Source organism: Macrotis lagotis, chromosome 1, assembly GCF_037893015.1.
Source record: "Macrotis lagotis isolate mMagLag1 chromosome 1, bilby.v1.9.chrom.fasta, whole genome shotgun sequence".
Classification (NCBI taxonomy): domain Eukaryota; kingdom Metazoa; phylum Chordata; class Mammalia; order Peramelemorphia; family Peramelidae; genus Macrotis; species Macrotis lagotis.
This window is the reverse complement of record NC_133658.1, coordinates 497,389,885-497,413,960: the sequence shown is the minus strand read 5'-3', so window position 1 is coordinate 497,413,960 and position 24,076 is coordinate 497,389,885. Positions and strand designations below refer to the sequence as shown.

General features: G+C 33.8%; 1 protein-coding gene across 1 annotated transcript; it reads right to left on the bottom strand.

The window, feature by feature from the left end:
• Nucleotides 1–1,716: 1,716 nt before the first annotated feature.
• TFF1 (trefoil factor 1) lies at nucleotides 1,717–6,555 on the bottom strand. Its single transcript, XM_074232096.1, has 3 exons — nucleotides 6,405–6,555; nucleotides 3,819–3,968; nucleotides 1,717–1,942 (listed from the first exon to the last, which is right to left on the bottom strand). The coding sequence occupies exons 1-3, from the start codon at nucleotides 6,478–6,480 to the stop codon at nucleotides 1,929–1,931; spliced, it is 240 nt and encodes a 79-aa protein (XP_074088197.1). The 5' UTR covers nucleotides 6,481–6,555; the 3' UTR covers nucleotides 1,717–1,928.
• Between the last annotated feature and the right edge of the window lie 17,521 nt (nucleotides 6,556–24,076).

The following is a 24,076-nucleotide window of genomic DNA, read 5'->3' as shown; positions in this document are numbered from 1 at the left end:
CTTCCTTTCCTAAAAAAAAATCTCCTAATTTGACCCCTCCATTCTTCTTAACTATCATACTATTTCTCTTCTGCCATCATAGCTAAACTCCTCAAAAGGGCCATCTACAATAGATACCTCCACTTTCTCTCCTCTCACTGTCTTTTTAACCCTTTGCAATCTGATTTTGGACCACCTTATTTCATAGAAATTGTTCTCTTCAAAGTCACTAATGATCTTGAATTTACTAATCCAATGACTTTTTCTCCACTCTCATTCTCTTTGGTCTCTCTGTATAGTCTTGACACTGTTTATCTCTGCCATCTCCTTAATACTCTCTTTTTTCTGGGATTTTGGAATATCACCCTCTCCTCGTTTTCCTTCTATCTAGCTATCCTTTCCTTGATTGTCTCTTTTCTCTCTTCTAGGTCATGGCCTCTATCCATAGGTATCTTTCTGTTCTGTCTCTTCTTCCTTTATATTATTTCATTTAGTAAAGCTCCCATGGATTTAATTACTATCTCTATGACAATGATTCTCAAATCTACCTTTCCTGCCCCAATCTCTTTTCTGACCTCCAATCTAGCATTGTCAACCACCTTTCAGATATCTCAATCTGAATGTCTAGTAAATATCTTTTAACTCAAAATGTCCAAAACACAACTCATTATCTATTTCCCTAAACTGCCCTACCTCTCAATTAGTCAGGCAGGCAACTTAAAAGTCATCCTGGATTCTTCACTATATTTCATCTCCTCCCTCTATGCCTGCCATATCCAAGCTTTTGCCAAGGTTTGTCAACAACTTCAGTATCTCTCAGATATACTTTTTCTTTCCTCTGAAACTGGTAATGCTCTAATGCAGGTCCTCTTCACCTCAAGTTTTGATTGCTGCAAAAGTCAACTGGGCAGTCTACATGCTTCAAGTCTCTCCCCACTCCAATCCATCCTCCACTCATGAATCCATGAAATTGTTTTATTTAATATCCAGGTCTGATCTTAACCCCAGTCTCCAATCAAAAAACTCCAGTGACTTCATTTTGCTTCCAGGATCAGATGCCAAATGCTCTGTTTATTATTCAAAGTCCTTCATAACCTTAACTTTGCCTACCTTTCTAGTCTTCTTATACCTTATTCCCCAACATATATTCTTTGATACAGTGACACTGACTTCCTGATCATCTCTCTGACCTAGACACTTTCGCTGGCTCTTCCTCAGGCCTAGAACATTATTCCTCATCCAGTCTGATTCCTGATCTTTGTGGCTTCTTCTAAGTCTAACTAAAAAAGCCCATCTTCTACAGGGAGACTTGCCCAATCTTTCTTACTTCTAATACTTTTCCTCTTAATTATTTCTTTTCCCCCCTCTATATAGCTGATCTTAGATATATTTGTTTACACATTGTCTTCCCCATTTAGATTGAAGTTTTTTCAAGGACCATCTTTTGTCTCTTTTCAGCTCTCCAGCCTAGTGCCTGGAACATGGTAGGCAATTAATAACAGTTTATTGAATGAATAAATAATTACAGCTAAAACAACTGAGGTGCCATTCTGTGGTTAACTCCTTATTGTATCCACTTATTCATTTCTTTCTGATAATTGTGACAGTGTTTTCTTTTGAGATTTTATGCTAAGAACTAATTTGAAAATAGAGGTGCCAATTCTCTATTTTTAAAGTAGCAAAAAGTAATTTTAGATATAAAGAATTGAGAAACATTTGTAAAACTTTTCATCTCCCTTTATTGTTTTCTTTTAGACCCAAAATTATAATATTAGCTACTAAAGAAGTATTTGAAAAGAAGTGGTGAATTTCATCCCTGAAAATGTAAAGTTAAAAGTGATACACACATTGATAAAGTTATAGAAAATTCAGTAAGTTATAAACATCTCCTTTTGCCATAAAGTTAGGTTTCTATGGGATGAAGCAAGCAATGTCCTGAAGTAAGTCCTTTAAAAGATGCATTCTAAAAGACAAAAATATATATAATTTTGTTAGTGAAAATAAATACTGATGCTTTGAGAGAATATGAAATTATTTCAATGAGGTTAAACAAACTTGATTCAATAAGAACTATTGCTAATTTCTCTTGCAGCAAAATAGAAAAAAAAAGCAAAACAAAAAGGGTTGTCATCTGTCAAAATCATTTGGTGAAAGTAACTATAAAACTATCTATTTCCTTTGACCTAGCAAAACCACCACTAGCTATATGCTTCCAAAAGATCAAACAGGAAAGATATATATATATATATATATATATATATATATATATATATATATGTCAAAGATTTCATATTGGCTCTTTTTGTGGTGTCAAAGATTTGTAAATTGAGAGAATGCCAATCAATTGAGGAAGGACTGAACAAGTTGTCATATATGATTGTAATGGAATATTGTTGTGCTATAAAAAATGATTTGGGTATAGTTTAAGATAGATTTGGCAAGAATTATGCAAAGTGAATGAGAAGAATCAGGAGGCCATTGTATATATTAGTATTGTCATTATAATCAACTATGAAAAACTTAACTACTCTGATCATTATAATTCTGAATGATTCATGATGAAAAAATATTATCACCTCCAGTGAGAGAATTGATAAACTCTGAGTATGAATTCAAATATAATTTTTTTCTTTATTCTTCTGGCCTTTTTGGCAACATGTTTATTATGGAAATATGTTTTGAATGATTTTACATTTATAATTGCTTTCATATTATTTGCCTTCCCAATATGAAGAGAGGGTGGGAGAGAGAGAAAAAATTGAACTCAAAATTTTTTTTAAATGTTAAAAAATAGAAAATAAAAAAGTTTGGTGGAAAACATAAAAAAACATGCCAGAAGTCAGATAAATTGACTACTTTCCAAGTTAATTTTTTTCCTTCCTTTCCTTCTTCCCTTTAAAATTCTGGTTCCTGGAAACATCGCTGAATTAAGGCAATCATTTTTTTAATAGATCACTTTAAGCATTCATTTAGCCCTTCTATGAAAAAAAACTCAAAGCTTTGACAGTATTGAAACGCAATACTTTTCCCATTGTAAATATTTCAATAGATCTGTGATTTCATTAATGTGAATACTTTCTCCCTTTATAAAGATTTCTTACCCTTTTACGTATTAATAAGCATTTTTGTATATTGTCCGAAACATTGATAAACTGACAAGCATGATTATTATTATTATTATTATTATTGAAACAGATCTTTATCCAAAAATATACAAGTCATCTCAAGCTTATACCAAATCTTTCCACCTTTGTAGTTGTTCCAATAATATCTGACTCTTTCAGGGGTTTTCTTGGTGCAGTTACTGGAGACTTTGCCATTTTTTTTCTCTAGCTCATTTTACAGATAAGGCAACTAAGATAAACAGTGTTAAGTGAAGTGTCCAAAATCATACAGACTGTATGTCTCTGAGGCCAGATTTGAACTCAGGAAGATAACTCTCCCTGACCCTAGGCCCAACATTTTATCCACTGTGCCACCCAGCTGTTTATTCAAAATTTGTAGGACCTAACAAAGTTTGCATGAATAGTTTCATTACAGAGAAGAATAAAGATTGTATCTAGTTTTATGAAGAAGCAAACTGTTATAAAGGTCATGAATACTATCATACATGTCCTGATAAATGAATGATAAAATTTTTAATAACAAAGCATAATGTTTTAAATTTATTGTCTTTCTCTTTATACAATCTACTTTGATGTCTACTGTGATGAGACATCAGAATATGAATTCACAGGACAATAGGTTTTGAATCTGAAAAGAAACAGATGTCACCTAATCCAACCTCATCATTTACTGTAAGCATGAAGAAATTTTAATAAATTTCAAAAGATACATACCGTCTTCTGTGGGAACTGCCTGGGGGTGGAAGCACCAGGGAAAATGTAAGATACGGTCATCAAAGCAACAATTTTTTGCTCGACATTCATGTTCTGTGATACCAGGATGCCCACAATTAACTCTCTGCTTTGGTTCCATGTTACATGTCTCTGAAAATTTGTAGCACAAAATTACAAGTAAACAGCTCATGTGGCATAAGATAGACTTCATCCATTGAATAGTATTAATCCCAGAATATCAGTTAGAAAGGAGTTCAGAAATGATCTAGCCTGATCCCCTTTTTAGGAAGTGAAGGCAAAGAAAATAGTGGAGGGATGATCTGGACCTATGACTTCCTTAATATAGGGAACTCCTAGCATGGAAACTTCCTACACCAACACCAATTAGTAACTCAATCTATAATGTACCTTGTCATACAGTTGCATTTCCAACTATTACTTTAATTATTGGGAAGGTTTTCCTTACATTAAAATTAAATTTGTCTCCTTGAAATATCCACCATTGTTTCTGATTCAATCCCCTGGGCTAAGTCAAATGAAAGTCATTTCTATTTCACAGTAAAGCATTTCAAGTACCTTAAGACAATTATTCTGAGGCTGGACTGAATCTAACAAGATTATACTGAACCAGAATAGATTTGAAACTGAAAATATCAGTTTCATAAGGAAAAGATAGAGGAGAAATGGTTGGAGATGGTTAGAATCTGTCTAAATGGTTAGAATCTGTCTAAAACAGAATAGTATAGTCTGTTAAACTGCAACCTCAATGTGAATCAACAATATACGAGCCAAAAAAAGAAAAAATAACATATTTTTAAGCTGGATATAGGCTAAGGTTTTTTTTTTCTTTAAGCTAAACATCTCCAGCTTAATCAGTTGATAGAACAAGGTTTTTTATCATCTTGATTGCTTTACTCTATTGAAGGAATAATATCCTTATTAAACCATGACTCAATAATACTATGCTCTAACCAAGGAAGAGTATAGTGAAATTATCAGCTCCTTATTTTCAGACATTTTAAAGTACTTTAAGAATAAATTTGCTTTTTTTTGAAGGGGGGGAGTTGGAGGGGTTCATATTATTAATTCACATTGAGATTGTAGTCCAGTAGGACAGCCTCTTCTGTTTTAAACTTGTAACTAACCACTCCTCTTCTATCTTGTACTTGTGAATAGGACATTTTGAGCCCCGATGTAAAAACTATATCTATCCCTGTTCAATAATATCTCAGATTCAGCCAGGCGTCTATTGAGATTATTTTTGAACTTTATTTTCAAATATCTCTGATAACTTTATGACTTCATCAAAGTTAATAAGCTTTCCATTTTTGCCTCAAGTCACTGAGAAAAATATTAAATAGCCAAAGGAGAAAGACATATATTTAAAAGATAGGCAGGCAGTTACATCTTTTCAAACTGACATAAAATCGCCCAATTATTCTCTATCAAGTTATTCAAACAGTTCCAAAAGGACCTGCCTGTAATTTGACTCATATTTTTCCATAAGATTAATATGAGTAACTTGTCAGATTGTTTGCTAAAATTGGTACAAGATAAATAAAGGCATTGTCAATGTACTTGTCTAAAAAGAAAAGGAAAAAAAAGTTAGCTTGGCATAGTCTTGGTAAAGAACAGTGTTGGTTCATTGTTTTAAAGACAGCTAAATAGGTGGCACTCACTATGCTTTGAGTTCTGGGCCTAGTGTCAAGAAGATCTGAATTCAAATCCAATCTCAGTCACTATCTGTGTGACCTTGGGAACTTCCCTTTACTAATAATAATACCAATCTTTCAGGATTGCTATGATGATCAAATGAGTTACAATTTATCAAGAGCTTAGCAGTGACTCCTTTTTTAATGTTTAATAGCTATCCTTTTAATAATTTTTTTGGAATTTGGTTATTCTATACCATATTTTGCAAATAGGGACAGGATGCAATGCTGTAGCATTTTTCTCAGTCTTCTAGTCACTCATTCAGAGATGCATAGACTTTGAATTGGAAGGGATATCAGGAGTTGCCAGATTCAATTCCTAACCTATCATGAATATCATCTACAAAATCACCAAGTGATCATCCACTCTGTTTTTTTAAGATCTCAATGCATAACTCTGATCACTGAAAAAAAATGTTAATCTGAAATCTATCTACTTAGTATCTTCCTCTATGGTTCCTACTTTCACCCTCTGGGATCAAGTGTCTCTTGCTCTAACTCTTAGCCAAGCCACCAGACTTATCTCTACTCCTTTTTTTTCTGATTAAAAATATTTTCTCAGAAACATATTACTTCTAGTAGTAAAGGTAGTCATAGTGATGTTGGTGATGATGCTGAGGTAATGGTGTTGAGCTCAGGATGATTGATCTACTACCAGTAATGATTTAGGGAGAAATATGCTAGGAAAAAATTATATAGTACTTTTTGGGTCTTGTGAATTTTGCCTTTTCATCTGAGATACTGTCTCCCACCTGCCTTTACCTTAGAACTTTAAATGGGCAAGAGATCACTTTCCTAGAGTGGTAAAATACATCATCTACTTGATCACTTCTGGAGCTTCTGTATAATACACAAAAAAATAAGTTTATCTTACCAGAGATTTCCTGGGTCAGCACACTGACACTCAGCATCAAAGTGATGATCAGGGTACAGAACACCTTGTACTCCATTCTAGTCTCTTCTTTTCTTTCTCTCAAGCCAAAAGAAGAATTTGTGTCAAGGATGAGATTCGGTCTAAATTGTTTTTATTATATAGACCCAGGTATATTTGCTTAAAGAATTTTAGATAAATTTACCTAAGGAGGGTCTGGCAGTCCTCTGCTTGAAATAATCTCTATTGATTAAAAGGTGTTTCTTAAACCTACTAAAAATCAACTGAGAAGTTTGTTGATAGAGAAAAATGCCCTTTTGTGTAGTCATCTTGTTACAGGGGTTTACAATAAAGATAGTCTTCCTTATCCAATGGGAGTGTTCTCTGACCTGCCCATGATCCATTTCATATCAAGTAAGAGACTTCCCTGGAAAGTTAAAATTCTTTTAATAAAAAAAATGACTCATAGTAAAAGATGGACCAAAGAAGGGCAGAGTTTTCTTAATAGAGTGTTCATAGGTTTTCATTTTCTTATCTACAGTGGGATAAAGAAAATTATTTTAGCTCAACCTAATGAGATACACTTTCTCAAATTAGTGCCTCCTCAGATGTTATAGGATAGAATTCATGGAGCAACTGCAGCTACAGAAATGACAAGATCATAAGTCAATAGAACTAGTTATACCTTCAAGAGAATACTAAAAAAGGGAGGGAAAGGTCTTTTTTTTTTGCTCAAATTAATATTCTTTCAAATAGCCATTTTCCTTAGTTCCTATTAGGCATCATTATTTTTCTAGTCCAGCATTTATTTTGAATTTATATGAACAAAGCACACCTACTTACTTCCCTGACTAATCTTAGCAATAGTTAGATATGTTATATTACAGTGTGGCACAGTGGATAGAGCACGGGCCTTGGAGTCAGGAGGATCTGAGTTCAAATTCGACCTCAGGCACTTAATAATTGCCTAGTTGTGTGCCCTTCGGGAAGTCACTTAATCCTATTGCCTTAAATAATTTTTTAATTGATCATGAATTAAGGTACAGATATATTGCAAACAAACATTTAAAAGGCAGAAAAAAATAAATATATCCTTAGAGATAAAAGTTATACATTTTGTTCAAATATTACTGGATGAATTGTTTTTTAAATGCTTACACTTTTTGGTTTAAATTTATTTGTTCTTCAGCTTTGTATAAAGTGTATAAATACAAATTGATATATATTTGGAGGATCTAATCATCATTATCATTATTATGTTGCTATTTTCTTGCTCAATGTAGTTCAGATAGAAACTATTCTGGGAGTCATCCTGGTCACTATACTTTTATATTTCATGTTTTAGAGATCCAATTCCATCATAGCTTTTTTTGTAATTGAACAATAAGTTTAACTTCTACAGTTTTATGGACTCTAAATGGCTTTTTTTTTTTAATTATTGGAAGGTGTGGTAAGAACACTTTCAAATTCCCTGCAACAGGGATTAGCTACCTTAAAACTGACTTGATTCACCTTTGCTTCTCTTGATGGAGTTTCATAGACACAAAAGTTTACCACAAAAAAAAATCCTATTCATGTGGAATTGGGGCTGCTCAGATTTGGTGGATTTTTGAATATCAGTACCCCGTAGTACTGACTAGACCCAATTATATGGAAATTATATGCCACTATATGCTTAAAGCAAAGTCTTATTGTGTTAGAGCAAACTAAATCTTTTTTGTTGTTGTTAACTATTCAATGTCTTATTGGTATTGTCTATCCATAACAGTTTGTGTGCTTGATAATTGAAATTAAGTAAGGCGGCATTATGTTTAATATTGTGATTAAGCTGGGGGAAGCAATCAGATTCTCCCTATCACATAGAGGTATCTAGTAGTAATAGACCTGATTGTGTATATGTAGAAGCAGGGAATGAGCTACCTTCTCAACCAAGAAGCTGGGATGATTGCATGAAAATCTTAAGGAGAAACTAAGGATTCACTGGTTCAATGAATCCTGCAGGCAAGATCTGATGCAACCAATGTTGTAGCTGACTTTCATATGCTGAGGGAACTCTCTAAGAACTTATTTTTATAGAGTCAGATATATTTATTGATACTCCCTATGTGAACCATCCTCTGTCCCTTATTAAGTCACTAAGAGGGAATTGGGGAATCATTGAAACTTGGCCCTATAAAGATGAAATTCCACTGTAGATGATTACCTAAAGGGAAACTGAAAAGGTGAAATTCTTAAAAGAAATCACTTGATTCGATCTATACTGCAACCTCTCACTAGTCTGTCATGCTTTAATAACCTACTGACTTCAATTAGATCATTCTTTTTTGTATAGCTCTTCACCAGAATTGCTTCAGATTTTACATATGGATCTTCCTATAAAACTATACAGATTTGGATAAATCAATTAAATAAATATGAATAGATCAAGTCAGTTGTGATTTGGTTATATACTGCTATCAGTGCAAATAGAGAATTGGAGAAGGAGTCATAGAGCCCAGTGATTCCTTGCTAAGTGGGCAGAATGGGATGACACCATTTCCAGAAGGAGATTTGAGTGTGGCTCCTAAAACTGGTGGTTCCTAAGAAAGCAATTGGGTTTGTCTCGGGAAACTTATGAACACAATTATAAAGCACTTCTCACTCAAATGAAAACAGATCTAAATAATTGGGAAAATGTTAATTGCTCATAGTTAGGTCTAGCTAATACAATAAATGACAATTCTACCCAAATTAAATTACCTATTCAGTGCCATCCCAATTAAATTATCAAATAATTATTTTACTAAGCTAGAAAAAATAGTAACAAAATTCATCTGGAGCAACAAAAGGTCAAGAATAGCAAGAGGGGCGGCTAGGTGGCACAGTAGATAGAGCACTGGCCTTGGAGTCAGGAGTACTTGAGTTCAAATCTGGCCTCAGACACTTAATACTTACCTAGCTGTGTGGCCTTGGGAAAGCCACTTAACCCCATTTGCCTTGCAAAAACCCTAAAAAAAAAAAGAATAGCAAGGGAACTGATGAAAAAAATTGTAAAGGAAGGTGGCCTAACTCTACTGGATCTAAATCTATACTATAAAGTTTCATTAATAAAAACTGCAAGTTCTCAAATGGAGAAATTAAAGCTATAAATAATCATATGAAAAAATGCTCCAGATCATTATTGATTAGAGAAATGCAAGTTAAAACAGCTATGAGGTATCACCTCACACCTATCAGATTGGCTAAGAAAAAGGGGAAATGACCAGTATTGGAGAGGTGGGAGGATTAGGACATTGATGCCTTGCTGGTGGAGTTGTGAACAGATCCAACCATTCTGGAGAGCAATATGGAATTATGCCCAAAGAGCAATAAAAATGTTCATTCCCTTTGACTCAGCAATTCCAATTCCAGGCCTATATCCAGAAGAAATCATAATAAAGGGAAAAATCCCACAAGTTCCAAAATATTCATAGTTCATAGCAGCTCTTTTTGTAGGGATAGCATGAATACTATGGAATATTATTGTTCTATAATAAATCATAAATGGTCAGACTCTAGAGAAGCACAGAATGACTTACAGGGTCTGATGCTGAACAAAGGGAGCAGAACCAAGAGAACATTGTATACATTAACAGCAACATTGTAAGATGATCAACCTTGATGAGAGCAGCTACTCTCAGCAGTTCAGAGAGCTAAAATAACTGTATTAATCTGATATTGCCATCCAAAGGAAGAAAAACAAAACAAAAACAAAAAAAACACAACTCTTCAGAATATGATGAACACTTATAAGAATTATCTTTCCCTTAATCCTAATTCCTTACATCAAAAATGACTAATCTGGGGTGGCTAATTGGCACAGTGGATAGGGCACTGGCCCTGGAGTCAGGAAGACCTAAGTTTAAATCTGGCCTCAAACACTTAATAATTACCTAGCTGTGTGGCCTTGGGCAAGCCATTTAACCCCACTGCCTTGCAAAAAAAACTAAAGAAAAAAGAAAATGACTAATCTGTAAAATATTTTTCAAATATATATATATGTACAATGTTAACCTGACTGTTTGCCTCTGAGGGGAGGGGTTGCGAAGGAAAGGTAGAAGGAAATTTTGTAACTTAAAAATATGCAAATGCATATAAATGAATGTTAAAAAATAAAATAGATGAACTTAAAAAAAGCAATTGGTCATTCCAGAGGAGTGCTAGTAAAACAGTTGATGATGTTTGTCCTTCATTCTCAAAAAAGATCTTGACATCAGGCAGGTGATCCCATGACATACAAATAAATTGCATTTGAGTGAGGAGAACCTGTGCAGTCACCAGCCTCACTTTCTCCTCCAGAGCCATCTGGATCCTCTGGTCAGATATGAATCAGGAAGACTGGAGATGGCCCTGGTTGCAGTGGAAAACCTTGATCTTTTAAAAAGTTACCATTTGACTGAGTCAATGCTCATTTAGTCATTAACATTTAGTAAGAGAGAGATGAGGAAAAGAGGTCAAGAATGACCACTTCCCCCAAAAAATAAGCTGGGAGGGTATGATATTCAGGGTTTTTCAATGGTCAAGTAGAAGCAGGCCCCAGTAAAACAGTATATGGAAATTCAAAACCAGTAACCTCATTTGAATCTTTCAAAGGAGGATATTGGGGGTGGAGCAGCAAATCAGGGAGGGAAAAGACTTCATGATCTCATGGGAGCCAGTGTCTGTGTTGGTTCTTTAAGCAATCTTTATACATGTTATTCGATGGGTTAAATGTAAACTATGATCACTACCTGAAGGATCCTGTGTAATTAACACCAAACAAAATCAGATTCCCATGGAGATTAATTAAAGATATATCTTCTCAAGTGAAAGAGGTAAAGGAAATGAGTATTTTTTTATACCATCTGACCTTTCAACAACACTTAAAGAAGGCATAAGATATGTGGCAATTTCAATGGATTGCAGGGAGCTGAACAAAGTTATCAGGCCCATCGATACAGATATTTCTGTCATAATATTGTTTCCAAGTATCCCAAGTACAGTCAAGCTATTCCTCCCCACTCTGTTCCTGTTTATAAGGAGTCCATTTTCCTGAAAAGGAGGCCAATACACTTTCATTATCTTTTTTTTCAGGGCCACCTGAACTCTCCCTCGTTGCCCCATCATAGTATGAGGATTCACTTCTTGGGGACATTGATATTTGTTATTATATTGATGAAATAAGATTGATCCAGATCAGTTTATTCCAAAGAATGTAGAAAATTAGCCCCAAGAAAATCCAGAGTTCAGTTCATTGAGTAGTTTTTTTTAGAATCTAAGAAGGAAGTCCAGAGTCTTATTAGATAATTCAAATTTAGAGAACCCATATTTCCCACTTCAATATCCTGATGGCCTCCATCAAATATATCACTCAAAAGTCTTTCCCTTTCCAGTTGAAACTAAAAGCTATTGCCCAGAAAGATGTACTCTAGACAGCATATCCTACCTTGATGACCAGAATTGATTACATATGGAGACAAAAGAGCCTACATCAAGAGAAGCTAAGTGGCATGGTATAATTAATGCATATCTTTGCTGCATTAGGTTAAAGTAAACCTCCTTTTGTTAACTACTCAAAATTAACAAATGCTTGATATCATTCCAAAATTGTTGAACCAACCTCTAAAAAGGATTTCATAAGATGAAGGTGAAGTTTGCCAAATACAAAAAGGATTCCATTGGCCAGTGACTAAAATAGTCCCAAGATTAGGCACTAGGAAGACAGAAAGTATTAGGGCAAGAAGAGATAGTAAGAACTCCTTGAACTAATAAATAGATACTATCTGGTTTTATCCTTCCTAATCCATTTCCAAATCATAGATCCAGGGTGGATGTGGAACCTAGACCAAAGAGGAGTCTACAGTTCAATCCCTCTAAACCTGCAGAGTTTTCTAGTGGTCAGTGGCTGAGTCCGGCAAGAGTCTACTAAAACTTCCAACCAAGGACAAGGTAATAGAGTTCTTGCTCAGCTCCAAACTTTAGTCACTAATGAGCAGACCTCAGATTAGGAGGGGAGTGAGCAGATGTCACAATGAAGGGTGTCCACCGGGAGTACTGAAAACTTACAAGGCTTCAGCCTAAATTGTCACTGAGATCCTGGAATAACATAACACTGAATGTCCCAAGAAAACAAAAGAAGGAATCAAGAAAACAGAAATTCAGTTACAACATTCTCCCAACTTAACTTGAAAGTTAAGAAGTAGGGTGGAAGAATAAGCAAAGAAACAAAAAATCCCACCATAAAAATAAAGTCATCATGGCAACAGGGATGCTCAAGACACAAACAGAAAAAAAAAGGTCTTCAAAACATCTATAGGCATAACTTTAAAGGAAAATGCAGCTTAGCCACACATCCAACTGGAATTCCTGAAAGAGATAAAGCAAAAGGTTTTTTCCTTTTTTTTTTATTTTCATCCATATGCACATGTATATTTTTAAGTTACAAAAATATAAACTGCTGCAAAATGAAATGAGCAGAACCAGAACCCAACACATAGTATTGTATGACGATCAGCTGTGAATGATTTAACTATTCTAAGCAGTTTAAAGATGCAAGACCACTACAAATGAAAAAAAAACACTACTTCTAGAAAAATAAAGGATGGGGGCGGCTAGGTGGCGGCCAGGTGGTGCAGTGGATAAAGCACCGGCCCTGGAGTCGGGAGTACCTGAGTTCAAATCAGACCTCAGACACTTAATAATTACCTAGCTGTGTGGCCTTGGGCAAGCCACTTAACCCCATTTGCCTTGCAAAAAAGAAAAAGAAAAAGAAAGGATGGAGTCTGGATGTAGATGATAACATTTTTATTTTTTACTTTATTTTTCTTGAGTTTTTTTATTCTGTATTTTGTTTCAGAACATGATCAACAGAGAAATGTGGTTTGTCTGCACATTTGTAACATATATTACATTGGGAGGAGTAAAGAAGGAGAGAAAATTTGAAACTCAAAACTTTAAAAAAATAAATGCTAAAATTGTTTTCACATATAACTGGGGAAAATATTAAATAAAAAAGGAAGTAAAAGAGAGAAGAGCAGATTTAAGAGTATAAAATAATAAAATGAAGGTAAATATGAAAAAGAAAGCAAAAAGCAATAATGAAGAATATGTGTTTTTATGAACACAACACACATTGATCTCAAAGACAAGAATCACAGAGAGAACTTAAAGATCAAAGGATTCCCAAAAGAATTTGATAAGTCAAAAAAACCTGTATGCCATAATGCAAGAATAATACAAGAACACTTCTGGGAAACATTGGAAACAAAACACCAGTTGAAAGATTACACAGATCACTTTTACAAAGACAATGAAATAAGAACCTCTCTCAGGTTATTTATATCCTGACAGGGAGAATAACACTTAAATACATGTTCCCTCATTTTTCAGTTATGTCTAACTCTTTGTAACACCATTAAACCTGATACTCTATCTACTATGCACCTAACTGCAGAAAATAATACAATAATCTCCATCACAGTCATATGCCACAGTTTATTCTGCCATTTCCCAATTGATGAGCATGTGCTCAATTTCAAATTCTTTACTACCACAAAAGAGCTACCATAAATATTTTTACATATACACATATATATGTGTTTATATGTGTATATGTATATATATATATATATATATTCCTTTTTTAATCTCTGTGGGATACAAGTCTAGTAATGGTATTGCTCATAAAATTTGCATAGTTTTTTAGTCTTTTTGTCATAGTTTTATACTATTTCCCATATGAGTTGGACCAGGTTGCAACTCTACCAAAAATTTATTAGTATACCTAGTTTCCCTCATCCCATCCAACATTTATAATTTCTTATAGGTATTAGGTGGCAGTTCAGAGTTATTTTAATTTTTATTTCTCTAATCAATGGTGATATTTAGAATATTTTTTCAAAAGACTATGGAGAGCTTTGATTTCTTCATTTGCAAGCCATCTATTCATATCCTTTGACCATTTATCAAATCAGGAATGACCCATTTTTATAAATTTGACACTTTTGAAAAATGAGACCTTTATTAGAGAAACTTGATGTAAAAAAAATTGATATTACTTCAGTGTTTATGGTTCCTTTTAGCAAAATGTAGTTTCCCTGATTATCACTTTTAATTAATCCTATTTTTGCATTTCTTTGTCTGAAATCATGAATTCTCTCACAATTTTTTTACTACAGTTGAAGCATAATAGGTTCTGTTCCAGTCCTTTACTTTAACTCTAGGTGTGTTTTTCTGTTTCAAATGTATCTCTTTTAAAAATATTATTGGAATCTAGTATCACATCCATTCTGCTATCCAGTTTCATTTCATGGATAAACTCATCCCATTCACATTCACAGTTCTGATTACTAACTGCAATTATTACTGAGTCCCCCCCACTACCTCCTGACTTTTTTGGAGAATTCAGTTGGGTGCTATCTATACCCATCTACTCCACTTCTATCTGTTTTTATATAGGTAGAGGAACAACGAAGAGAAGTCTCCAAATTCTATAATTAAGAAGACATGTGGTAGTATTCTCAGGGTTTGTTTCTTTACAATGCCTTGTTCTTTGAATCCCATAGCCTCACTTGTTTATCTTTCAGAAAGGAACAATGAAACACAAACTGGAATTTTCTATAGAAAAAATTTACTTTCTTTTTTGGTGTTCTTGTTTGGATAGAAAGAAATTCAGTCCTAATTTACTGCAGTTCTTTTCTTCCACCACATCTTAGTCATAATTTAATTTTGTCTATTTTAAAAATTTTCCCAACTTCAACATGCATACTCATAGAGAACCTGTTTCTAAATCATTAGGTTTCAGTTTCTTCATTTGTCAAAAAAAAGGGAGTGGGAGAGATTAAGCTAATTAATTCTAAGTTCATAATTTTTTCTAATTTCTCTGATTCTAGGTTATGAATTAAACTTATTCTAACTTCTTATTATCCTCTTCCCCACCCCCAGCAAAATACTAATGTTTCATTTTTATCTTTGTATTCTCAGTGTCTAGCATTTTAAAATGTTTGTTGAATTTAATTGTTAAACTAAATCCCTCCCAATATTCTTGAGAAATGATTGTTCATCTAACCTCTGAATTAAAATAAGTATGAACTTTAGACCAGAGTGGCAATCTTTTAAAAGTGAAATGCTATGAAAGAAGATGATGAAAGGAAATGATAATGGTATACATGAATGAAGAGGAAGAAGAAACAATGAAGTCTCAGAAAAAAAAATATGTTCTCTTTAAACTCAAAATGGAAAGAGAAAACAAGAAAGTTACCATAGACATTGATAGGGAAAGTCTAGTTTGAGAATTAAATTTACCTGAGTGAGCCATTGGTCTGGAAATTATGACATTCATTGCTGACCATTTCTTTCCATTCTTCTGAAATTTTCACACATGCCTTATCCAGTGGGTTTTTCCTATTTCATTTTAAAAGGAAAAAAATAGGTTACCCAGTAATACTGCTAAACAAAGTTTAATAAATTATGTAAAAGTGAAAGCTGCTTAATTCTGATGTCTTTAAAATTAGTTAAGATACTCCTTGCTAATGTGGAAGAGTTAGTCATAGGGAATTTCACTTCTTTGAAGAATTTTACTCTATAAAGGTCAACAACTTCTTAGTTAATGCAATAGGCAAATCTTATAGTATGAAAGACATGTGATATAGTGGTAGTAGGACAGTTTCCACTTTGGAATTTAATGTGTTTTTAATTCTGTATCCAAATCTAATTTCTCCCTCAAATCATACTTTTAGGTTTGTCTATTTACCTATTGGTATTGCCCAGGACAATTTCATTATGTATGAAATAAAGGAGCAATTTAATTGATATCAACTCTGTTATTGTTGTTCAGTTTTTCGGTCATATCTAACTCTTCCTGACCCCATTGACCATAGTATACCAAGTACTTTTATCCTCTACTATCTCTCAAAGTCTGTCCAAGTTCATCTTCATTGTTTCCATGATATTATCTATCCATATAATCTTCTGCTGTCCCCTTTTCTTTTTGCCATCAATATTTTCCAACAGCAGGATCTTTTTTTATTGAGTCTTATCTTCTCATTTTGTGGTCAAAGAAACTAAACTTCAGTTTCAATATTTGACCTTCCAATGAATAGCCTAAATTCATTTCTTTAAGTATTGACCTATTTGTTCTCCTTACTGTCCAAGGAACTCTCAAAAGTCTACAGAATCACATTTTGAAAGCTTCAGTTCTGAGATATTCATCTTTCCTTATAGTCCAACTCTCATAGCCATATATTGCTGCTGGAAAAAAACATAACTTTTACAATCTGGACCTTTGTTGGCAAGGTAATGCCTCTTCTTTTGGGGGGCAGGGGAGGATATACCTAAAATGTGGTCAAGGTTTTGTAGCATTAGACAGTGAAAATGACACAGTTGATTTTTTTTTCAACTATTACTCAAGCTATCATATTCAGAGTACAAGGAGGATTTGTGTTATATACATGCAATAAGGTAACTAGATTCAAGAAAATGGCACAACTACCCTAATACTAATAATACTAATACTCAGAAGGGCATAAGACTTAATCTGTTTTGTACCTTCTTAGTGACTATATCCTCTTACTGGATAGTGCTTAAATCCCCTTATATGCTTATCATAGAGGAATACCTAGGTTTTCAAAGGCTGTGGTAGTAGAATAGAATATGGATTTAGTAGTAGACTTTGTTATTGAAAAACCAGCTTGACTGAGTTCAAAAAGACTCATTGCTGCATTGGACAGTAGATGGAATATTTTTAACCCCAGAAATTCTTAATGACTCTCTTTGGAAACACAAAAGAATTGAAATCTGAGACAGTATCCATAAAAACAACAGAAACTTTAATGTTATCATCTTGGGAGGAAAGAATTATATCCTTTATTTCTCTAAATAAAGAAATGTATTTATTTCTCCAAATTTGGTGAGGTGTCAAGAGCAACTCTTGGATCTTTGAAAGAGCACAATAATTTTTAGTTAGACATCTACATCTCCCCGTTAGTTACTGTGAAACAATCAATGCACTTCCAAAAAATATCACAATCCTCTTCATCAAATATACCATCATTTAAAAATGAAAATGATAATGTCAACTCATCACTAAAGTGATCTAATAAAACCATACCGTTATGATTCAGACTTTGATTATTTTGATTATTAGGTATATAGTCAACAACCATGGCAGATGTATGTGTGTGGAACCCACAAAAGCAGACCTAGGTAGAGGTCTAACATTTCTGTCTGACTTTCATGAATCAACATTACTTCAATAAATCTGTGATCTTTCTGATGTGAGTCCTCCCTCAAATAGTATGATTGCAACCTAATCATGTTTTTCTCATGCTCAAAGTACATGCTGTCTTTATATGTTCTGACATTTTCCCTAGAGAGTTTACCCAATATTAAGCATTTTATCATGATGTATACACCAGTTCCTGCTCAAGGTATTTGTTTTATTTCCTTCTTGTTACCTGATCAGCCTGGTTCTTACTTTCTTTTAAATCAAACTTCTTATCTTACATTTTGAATTCACACACCCATGATTCTATTCTAACATCTCTAAGATTATAAATAATTTTCTTGATATCTCTGGAGTTTTTGATAATTTGGGCCACTCCTTTTTCTAAAATACACTCTCATCCCATGACTTTCTTGACACTAATTTCTCCAGGTTCTCCCTTTTGCTATCTGAACATTACTCATTCCACTTTGCTAGATCATATTCTGTCTTGATCTTGTAGCACGAATATTCCTTTTTGACCTTTCCTGAGTCCCCAGGCTCTATACATACTTTTCTTCTGACTCTATACATAATTTCTTAGAAAATATATCAGCTTATATAATGGTTCAAGTATCATTTAATTATATCATTATACCATTTATTTTGGTGGATAAATATAAAATCTGTATGATCAGCCCTAATCTACTCTACTCACATTTTATTATCAGCCTATTAAATATGCCCCAAAGCCATCTCAAACTCACTGAGTCCCAAACTGAACTTATTACATGACCCTCTATATTCTATTATTAAGAATACAACTATCAACTCAGTAATCCATATTTGCAATTTCTGAGTAATCTTACTTATCTAGTATCCAATTAGTTGCCAAATCTTGTTGATTCTATCACAATTATATTTCTCACTTTTTCTTTACTTGCAATAGTCACTACCATAGTTTAGGCCCACAATACTTCTTACCTGAAGCACTGGAGCAGCCTCTTAATTACACTCTTCCCTTCATAAGAAGACTTTCCTCTCTCCCATCCTTCCTCCACATAGCTGCCAAAATTATTTCCTAGGACATAGGCCTGATTAATCTCAAAAAAAAAACTTCAATGATTTTCTATCATTTATAGCAAGTCACCAAATTTTTGGATTATGTACCCTTACCAAATAAAATTTTTGAGCATGTAATCCTAATATTTATAAATTTTATAATAAATGACTTATAGTTTTTATGTACAAGACATACAAAATAGACACATTAAAAGGAAAAAATAAAACAGTAATGATATTTGATCCTAGAGTTAATAGGGAGTCATTGGAATTTCCTAACAGGGGAATGACATGGCCAGAACTATACTTTAGGACATCACTTGGGGGGAAAACTATGTGGAAGATGGATTGGGGAGAGGAGAGATCTGAGTCAGGGAGACCAATTAAAAAACAATTTCAATAGGCCCAGTGAAAGGTGATGAGGGTTTGAAATAAATTCATTTGTTGAGTGAAGAGAAGAATGAACACAGGAGATATTAGTGGAAGGAAACATATCAAGAGTTAGTATCTTATTAGGTATGTGATAGGGAAAGAAAGTGAAGAGTCAAGAATTCAAAGATTAAAAACCTGTATTACTGGAAAGTTCATAGTGCCCTGAACAGAAGTAGGAAAGTTTGGAAGAGAGGTAGATTTTGGAAGGGAAAGGCATTAGATTCTGTTTTGAACATATTGAAAAGGAAATGCCTATGACATACTAAGTTCAGAATATCTGTTCAGAATAGGCTGTTGTAATGTTTAGGAGAGAGATTAAGATAAGATATGTGAAAATCTGGGAATCATTTGCATAAAGATAAAAATTAAAACCATGAAAACTAACAAATTTCCACTGTCAGAGAGAAAAGTAGAGGATTCAGCACAGATTCTAAGTATACTATCACATTTAGGGCTCAAGGTGTGAATGATTCAAAAACAACTGACCTGTAAAATAAATCCAAAAGAGATAATTTTAAAATGATTGAACCACCTGTAAGCCATGATGAAAACAAGAACCTAGACCTCATTTTTCAAGAAGAGGGTAAAATAGAAATCGAAAGAATCCACCAAACACTTCCTGAAAGAGATCCCAAAATGAAAACTTTCAGGAATATTATAGCCAAATTTCAGAGCTCCCAAGTCAAGGAGAAAATATTGCATTTAATAAGTAAGAAACAATTCAAGGGGGCAGCTAGGTGGCATAGTGGATAGAGCACCAGCCCTGGAGTCAGGAGTAACTGAGTTCAAATTCATCCTCAGATACTTAATAATTATCTAACTGTAATAATTACCTAACTGGCAAGCCACTTAACCCCACTGCCTAGCAAAAACTAAAAAAAAAAAAATTCAAATACCATGGAGCCACAGTAAGGATAACACAAGATTTAGCAGCTTCTGCATTAAGGGATCAAAGGACTTGGAATATGATATTCCAGAAAGCAAAAGAACTTGAATTACAACCAAGAATCAACTACCTAGGAAAACTGAATATACTCTTTTAGGGGAAAGGATTCAATGAAATAAGGGACTTTCAAAGTTTTCTGATAAAATGACCAGAGCTGAACAGAAAATGTGATCTTCAAATAAAAGACTCAAGTGAAGCATTAAAAAGGTAAACAGGAAAGACAAATCCTAAGGAATTTAGTGATGTTGAACTGCTTATATTCCTACGTGGGGAGATGATACTGATATCTCATATGAACTTTCTCACTTATTAGAGCAGTTAGAAGGAGCATATATAGACAAGGCACAGATGAGAGTTGAATTTGAAGGCATGACATAATTAAAAAGGTGGAGTTAACAGGTGAGAGAGGAATGTACTGGGAGAAATTGAAATATTGATGTACTTTTGGAGAAGTTATGAAATGATTCCACAATTATGTAGAACACTGGAACTATGCCAAAAGGGCTATAAACCATACCTACCCTTTGGCCTAGTGGTGCCACTACTAGATCTATATTCCAGAAGAGAAGAAATACAGAAAGAAAAGGGTCTATATGTATAGGAGTGCTAATAGAAGCATTTTTACAGTGTCAGGGTGTTAGAGATTGAGGGGATGCTCATCGGTTGGGGAATGACTGTACAACTTGTGGTATATGATTGAGATGAAATGCTGCTCTGTTATGGGAAATGATGAACAGAATTCTGTCAGTAAAAAAGAAATTGGGGCAGCTAGGTGGCACAGTGGATGGAGCACCAGCCCTGGAGTCAGGAGGACCTGAGTTCAAATGTGAACTCAGATACTTACAATTACCTAGCTGTGTGACCTTTGGCAAGTCACTTAACCACATTACCTTGCAAAAACAAAACAAACAAAATATTTTACATGAACAGATGCAGTGGGAAATTACTGTATATAAACAGCAATATTGCAGAAAGATTAGTTGTGGTTGACCTACCTTTTCTCAGCAATGCTGTGACCCAAGAATTCTCTCCATCCCAAAGACAGAGCTGATGGTATCTGATTGAAGCATACTTTTTTCCCCCACTATATTTTTCTTGAAGTTTCTCTTTTGGGGAGGGAAGGTTATGTTTACTTTTATAGCATGATTATGATGGTAATGGGTTTTCATAACTGCACATTTTTCATCTTTATCAAGTAGCTTGCTTTCTCAATGAGGGGGAGTGGAGTGGGAGGAAGAGAGAATTTAGGAATTCAAGATTTGGAAATGAATGTTAAAAAAGTTTGGAACATGTTTTTTTGCATGAAATCAGGGGGAAACTTTTAATTTAATTTACTTTAAAAAATTTAAAAATACTGGCTGAGAAAATTTGGTCATATCATAGGAATCAACAATATATTATACTGATTCAATACTGAGATTATGTACATTGATGAGAGTGAATCATTCTTGTAAAACATATGAAGGCCTATTTAAGGATTGAAGAAGAACACATTTTGGCATTGGTTGGATATCCTTCATCAACTCCCTTTGACCAAAGAAGAATCTTGTGAATTTCTAATGATCTAAAAGATTTTGAATTTCCCAACTATATATCAGCAGTTTCCCTAGAATAGTTGATTACCATGACTATCAGGAGTCAAGGTAAAATGGGATGAAGATTAATGACTCTACTAAGTTACCAGCAAAGAATCTTTACTATCCCTGAGGAAAACTTATTGAACTATTCCTGAGAGGAGAAAAAAATTTAATAAGCTTTTTATATTTTTTTTCTTACTTAGTATCCCATGAAGTCTTCCCTACCTCCCAGAGAATTATTCAAGGACAAATAATATTTTTTTGGAAAAAAAGAAAAAAGTTGGTACAAACTATCATCACACTGAAAAAGTCATAAATCATGTGCAATGCATTACCTCCATTAAGAGCATGTTGGAGATGTCTTCTCATATTTCTTCATTTGAGTACTATTTTATGTATAAGACATTTTTTCACATTTGCTTTTGTTTTTTGGTCTATTATTATTCTTTTCATTTGCATTGTTACTATGTATATTGTTTCCTTGACTCTCCTTATTTCAAATTGAATCCATTTAAATAGATCTATGTTTCTCTGAATTTAAAACACAAATAATAGTAATATTCCATTACATTCACGTTTAACCATTTAACAGGCACTGACAGACACTTCATTTCCAATCCTGTCACAAAAGGTGTTACTATAAATTTTGGAATATATGGCAACTTTTTTCTTATTGATTGCTTCCTTGGAGTATAACCCCTAATAATGGACTGTCTGGTTCAAAGGGTATGGACATTTTAATCATATTGTTTGCATAATTCCAAATTACTTTGTAAAATAGTGGTACCATTTCACCAACAATATTTTCCCACAACCACTCCAACATCAACTTTTGCCATATTTTTCATTTTTGACAATTCTCAGGATGTGAGGTGAAACCTCAGACTTGCTTACATCTGTATTTCTCTTGTTATTATTGATTTGGTACGTTTTTTTTCATATGGTTGTGAATACTTTGCTGTCCTTTGGAGAACTCTTTGTTCATATCCCTTGATCATTTTCTTTTGGGGAATAGCTATTAGTTGTATGTATATGTGAGTATATATGTATGTAGGTATGTATATTATATGTATGTGGGTATCTATCTCATGCACACAAGAATTTGGATATATTATGGGATTCTAGAAGTCTTTCTCTGATCATTACGAACTGAGTCAGCTAAGGAATATCTGTTTTACTTTCTGAGTTTCAATTTTTTTCAACTGGAAAATAGTTATTTAATGGCTATTGCATTTGTTATGCATTGCTATAAAGTTCAAATGAACTCATATAAGGAATTTGTAAATCTTTAAGTACTCTATAATGTCAGAATCAAATTAAATATTTGCAAAGTGTTTAGCACCAATGACCGGCACTTAGTAGGTGCTTTGTAAATCTTTATTCCCTTCCCTTCTTCCATAGGCAAGAAATTTCTATTGTTTATTTTTGTAGTTTAATAATTATTGTTTGTTCTAGGCAAAGTTGGTCTTTAGCCCATTTCTTCTTTTACATACACACACTCAAGAAATCCTGTCTCTCAGAATTCTATTTCACCTATTCTCTCTTGGACCACCAGTTCCTCCATTTTCCCTTCCAGCATTGCCTAAATTTTCTGTCTCTTTTTCTGTCAACTAATAGTCATTCCCCAATAGAAAATGGACAAGGACAGCAAAGTATTCATGACCATATGAAAAAAAGGTACCAAATCGATAAGAAAAATGCAGATAAAAAAGTCTGAGGTTTCACCTCATATCCTGCAAATTGTCAAAAAATGATAAATATAGCAAGAGTTGATGTTGGCGTGGTTGTGGGAAAAGAGGCACTATGGGGTGACATTAATCCTGAAAATTTGGGGGGAATACTAAGGGTTTTTTTTAATAAACTTCAAATTATTCTCACTATGTAAACACTAACTTTGCCTCTCCATGTATTGTATTGGAAAATATGTATATTTGGGAATGGGTACTCACAGGTTCAGAAGTCAGAGTACATCACTTCCAATTCTAATTCTGATACTTATTTTCTTAAATCTTTGAAAAAATCATTTGGTCTCCTTGGGTATTAGATTCCTCATCTGCATAATGAGTGAATTACCTTCATGACCTCTTGAGATCCTTTTTAGTTCTATATTCATGATGCTATCATCAGCATGTTCAGTATATGCTTCTTATAAATTATAGGGGTAAGGGCAGCTTGCATTTCTCAGGTAAATCCACAAAGTAATCTTAGGTTTTGGACTGTCTCTTTTGTGGGGGTTCTTATCTGATCCTAGATAAATATTGATCCTGAGATGGAAGTTTCCAGGCTAGGAATATACTTTGGGAGTTTAAGAAGTTCATCAACCCTGGGTCCCTTGGTCAAAGTTGGGAGGCAGCAAATACCCAACAATAATTCTGCAAAATATCTAATGTTCATATGATGTTAAAATATCAATCTCTCAAAAAAAATACAGCCAAATTTATTTTTCCTTCAAGATTTTCTT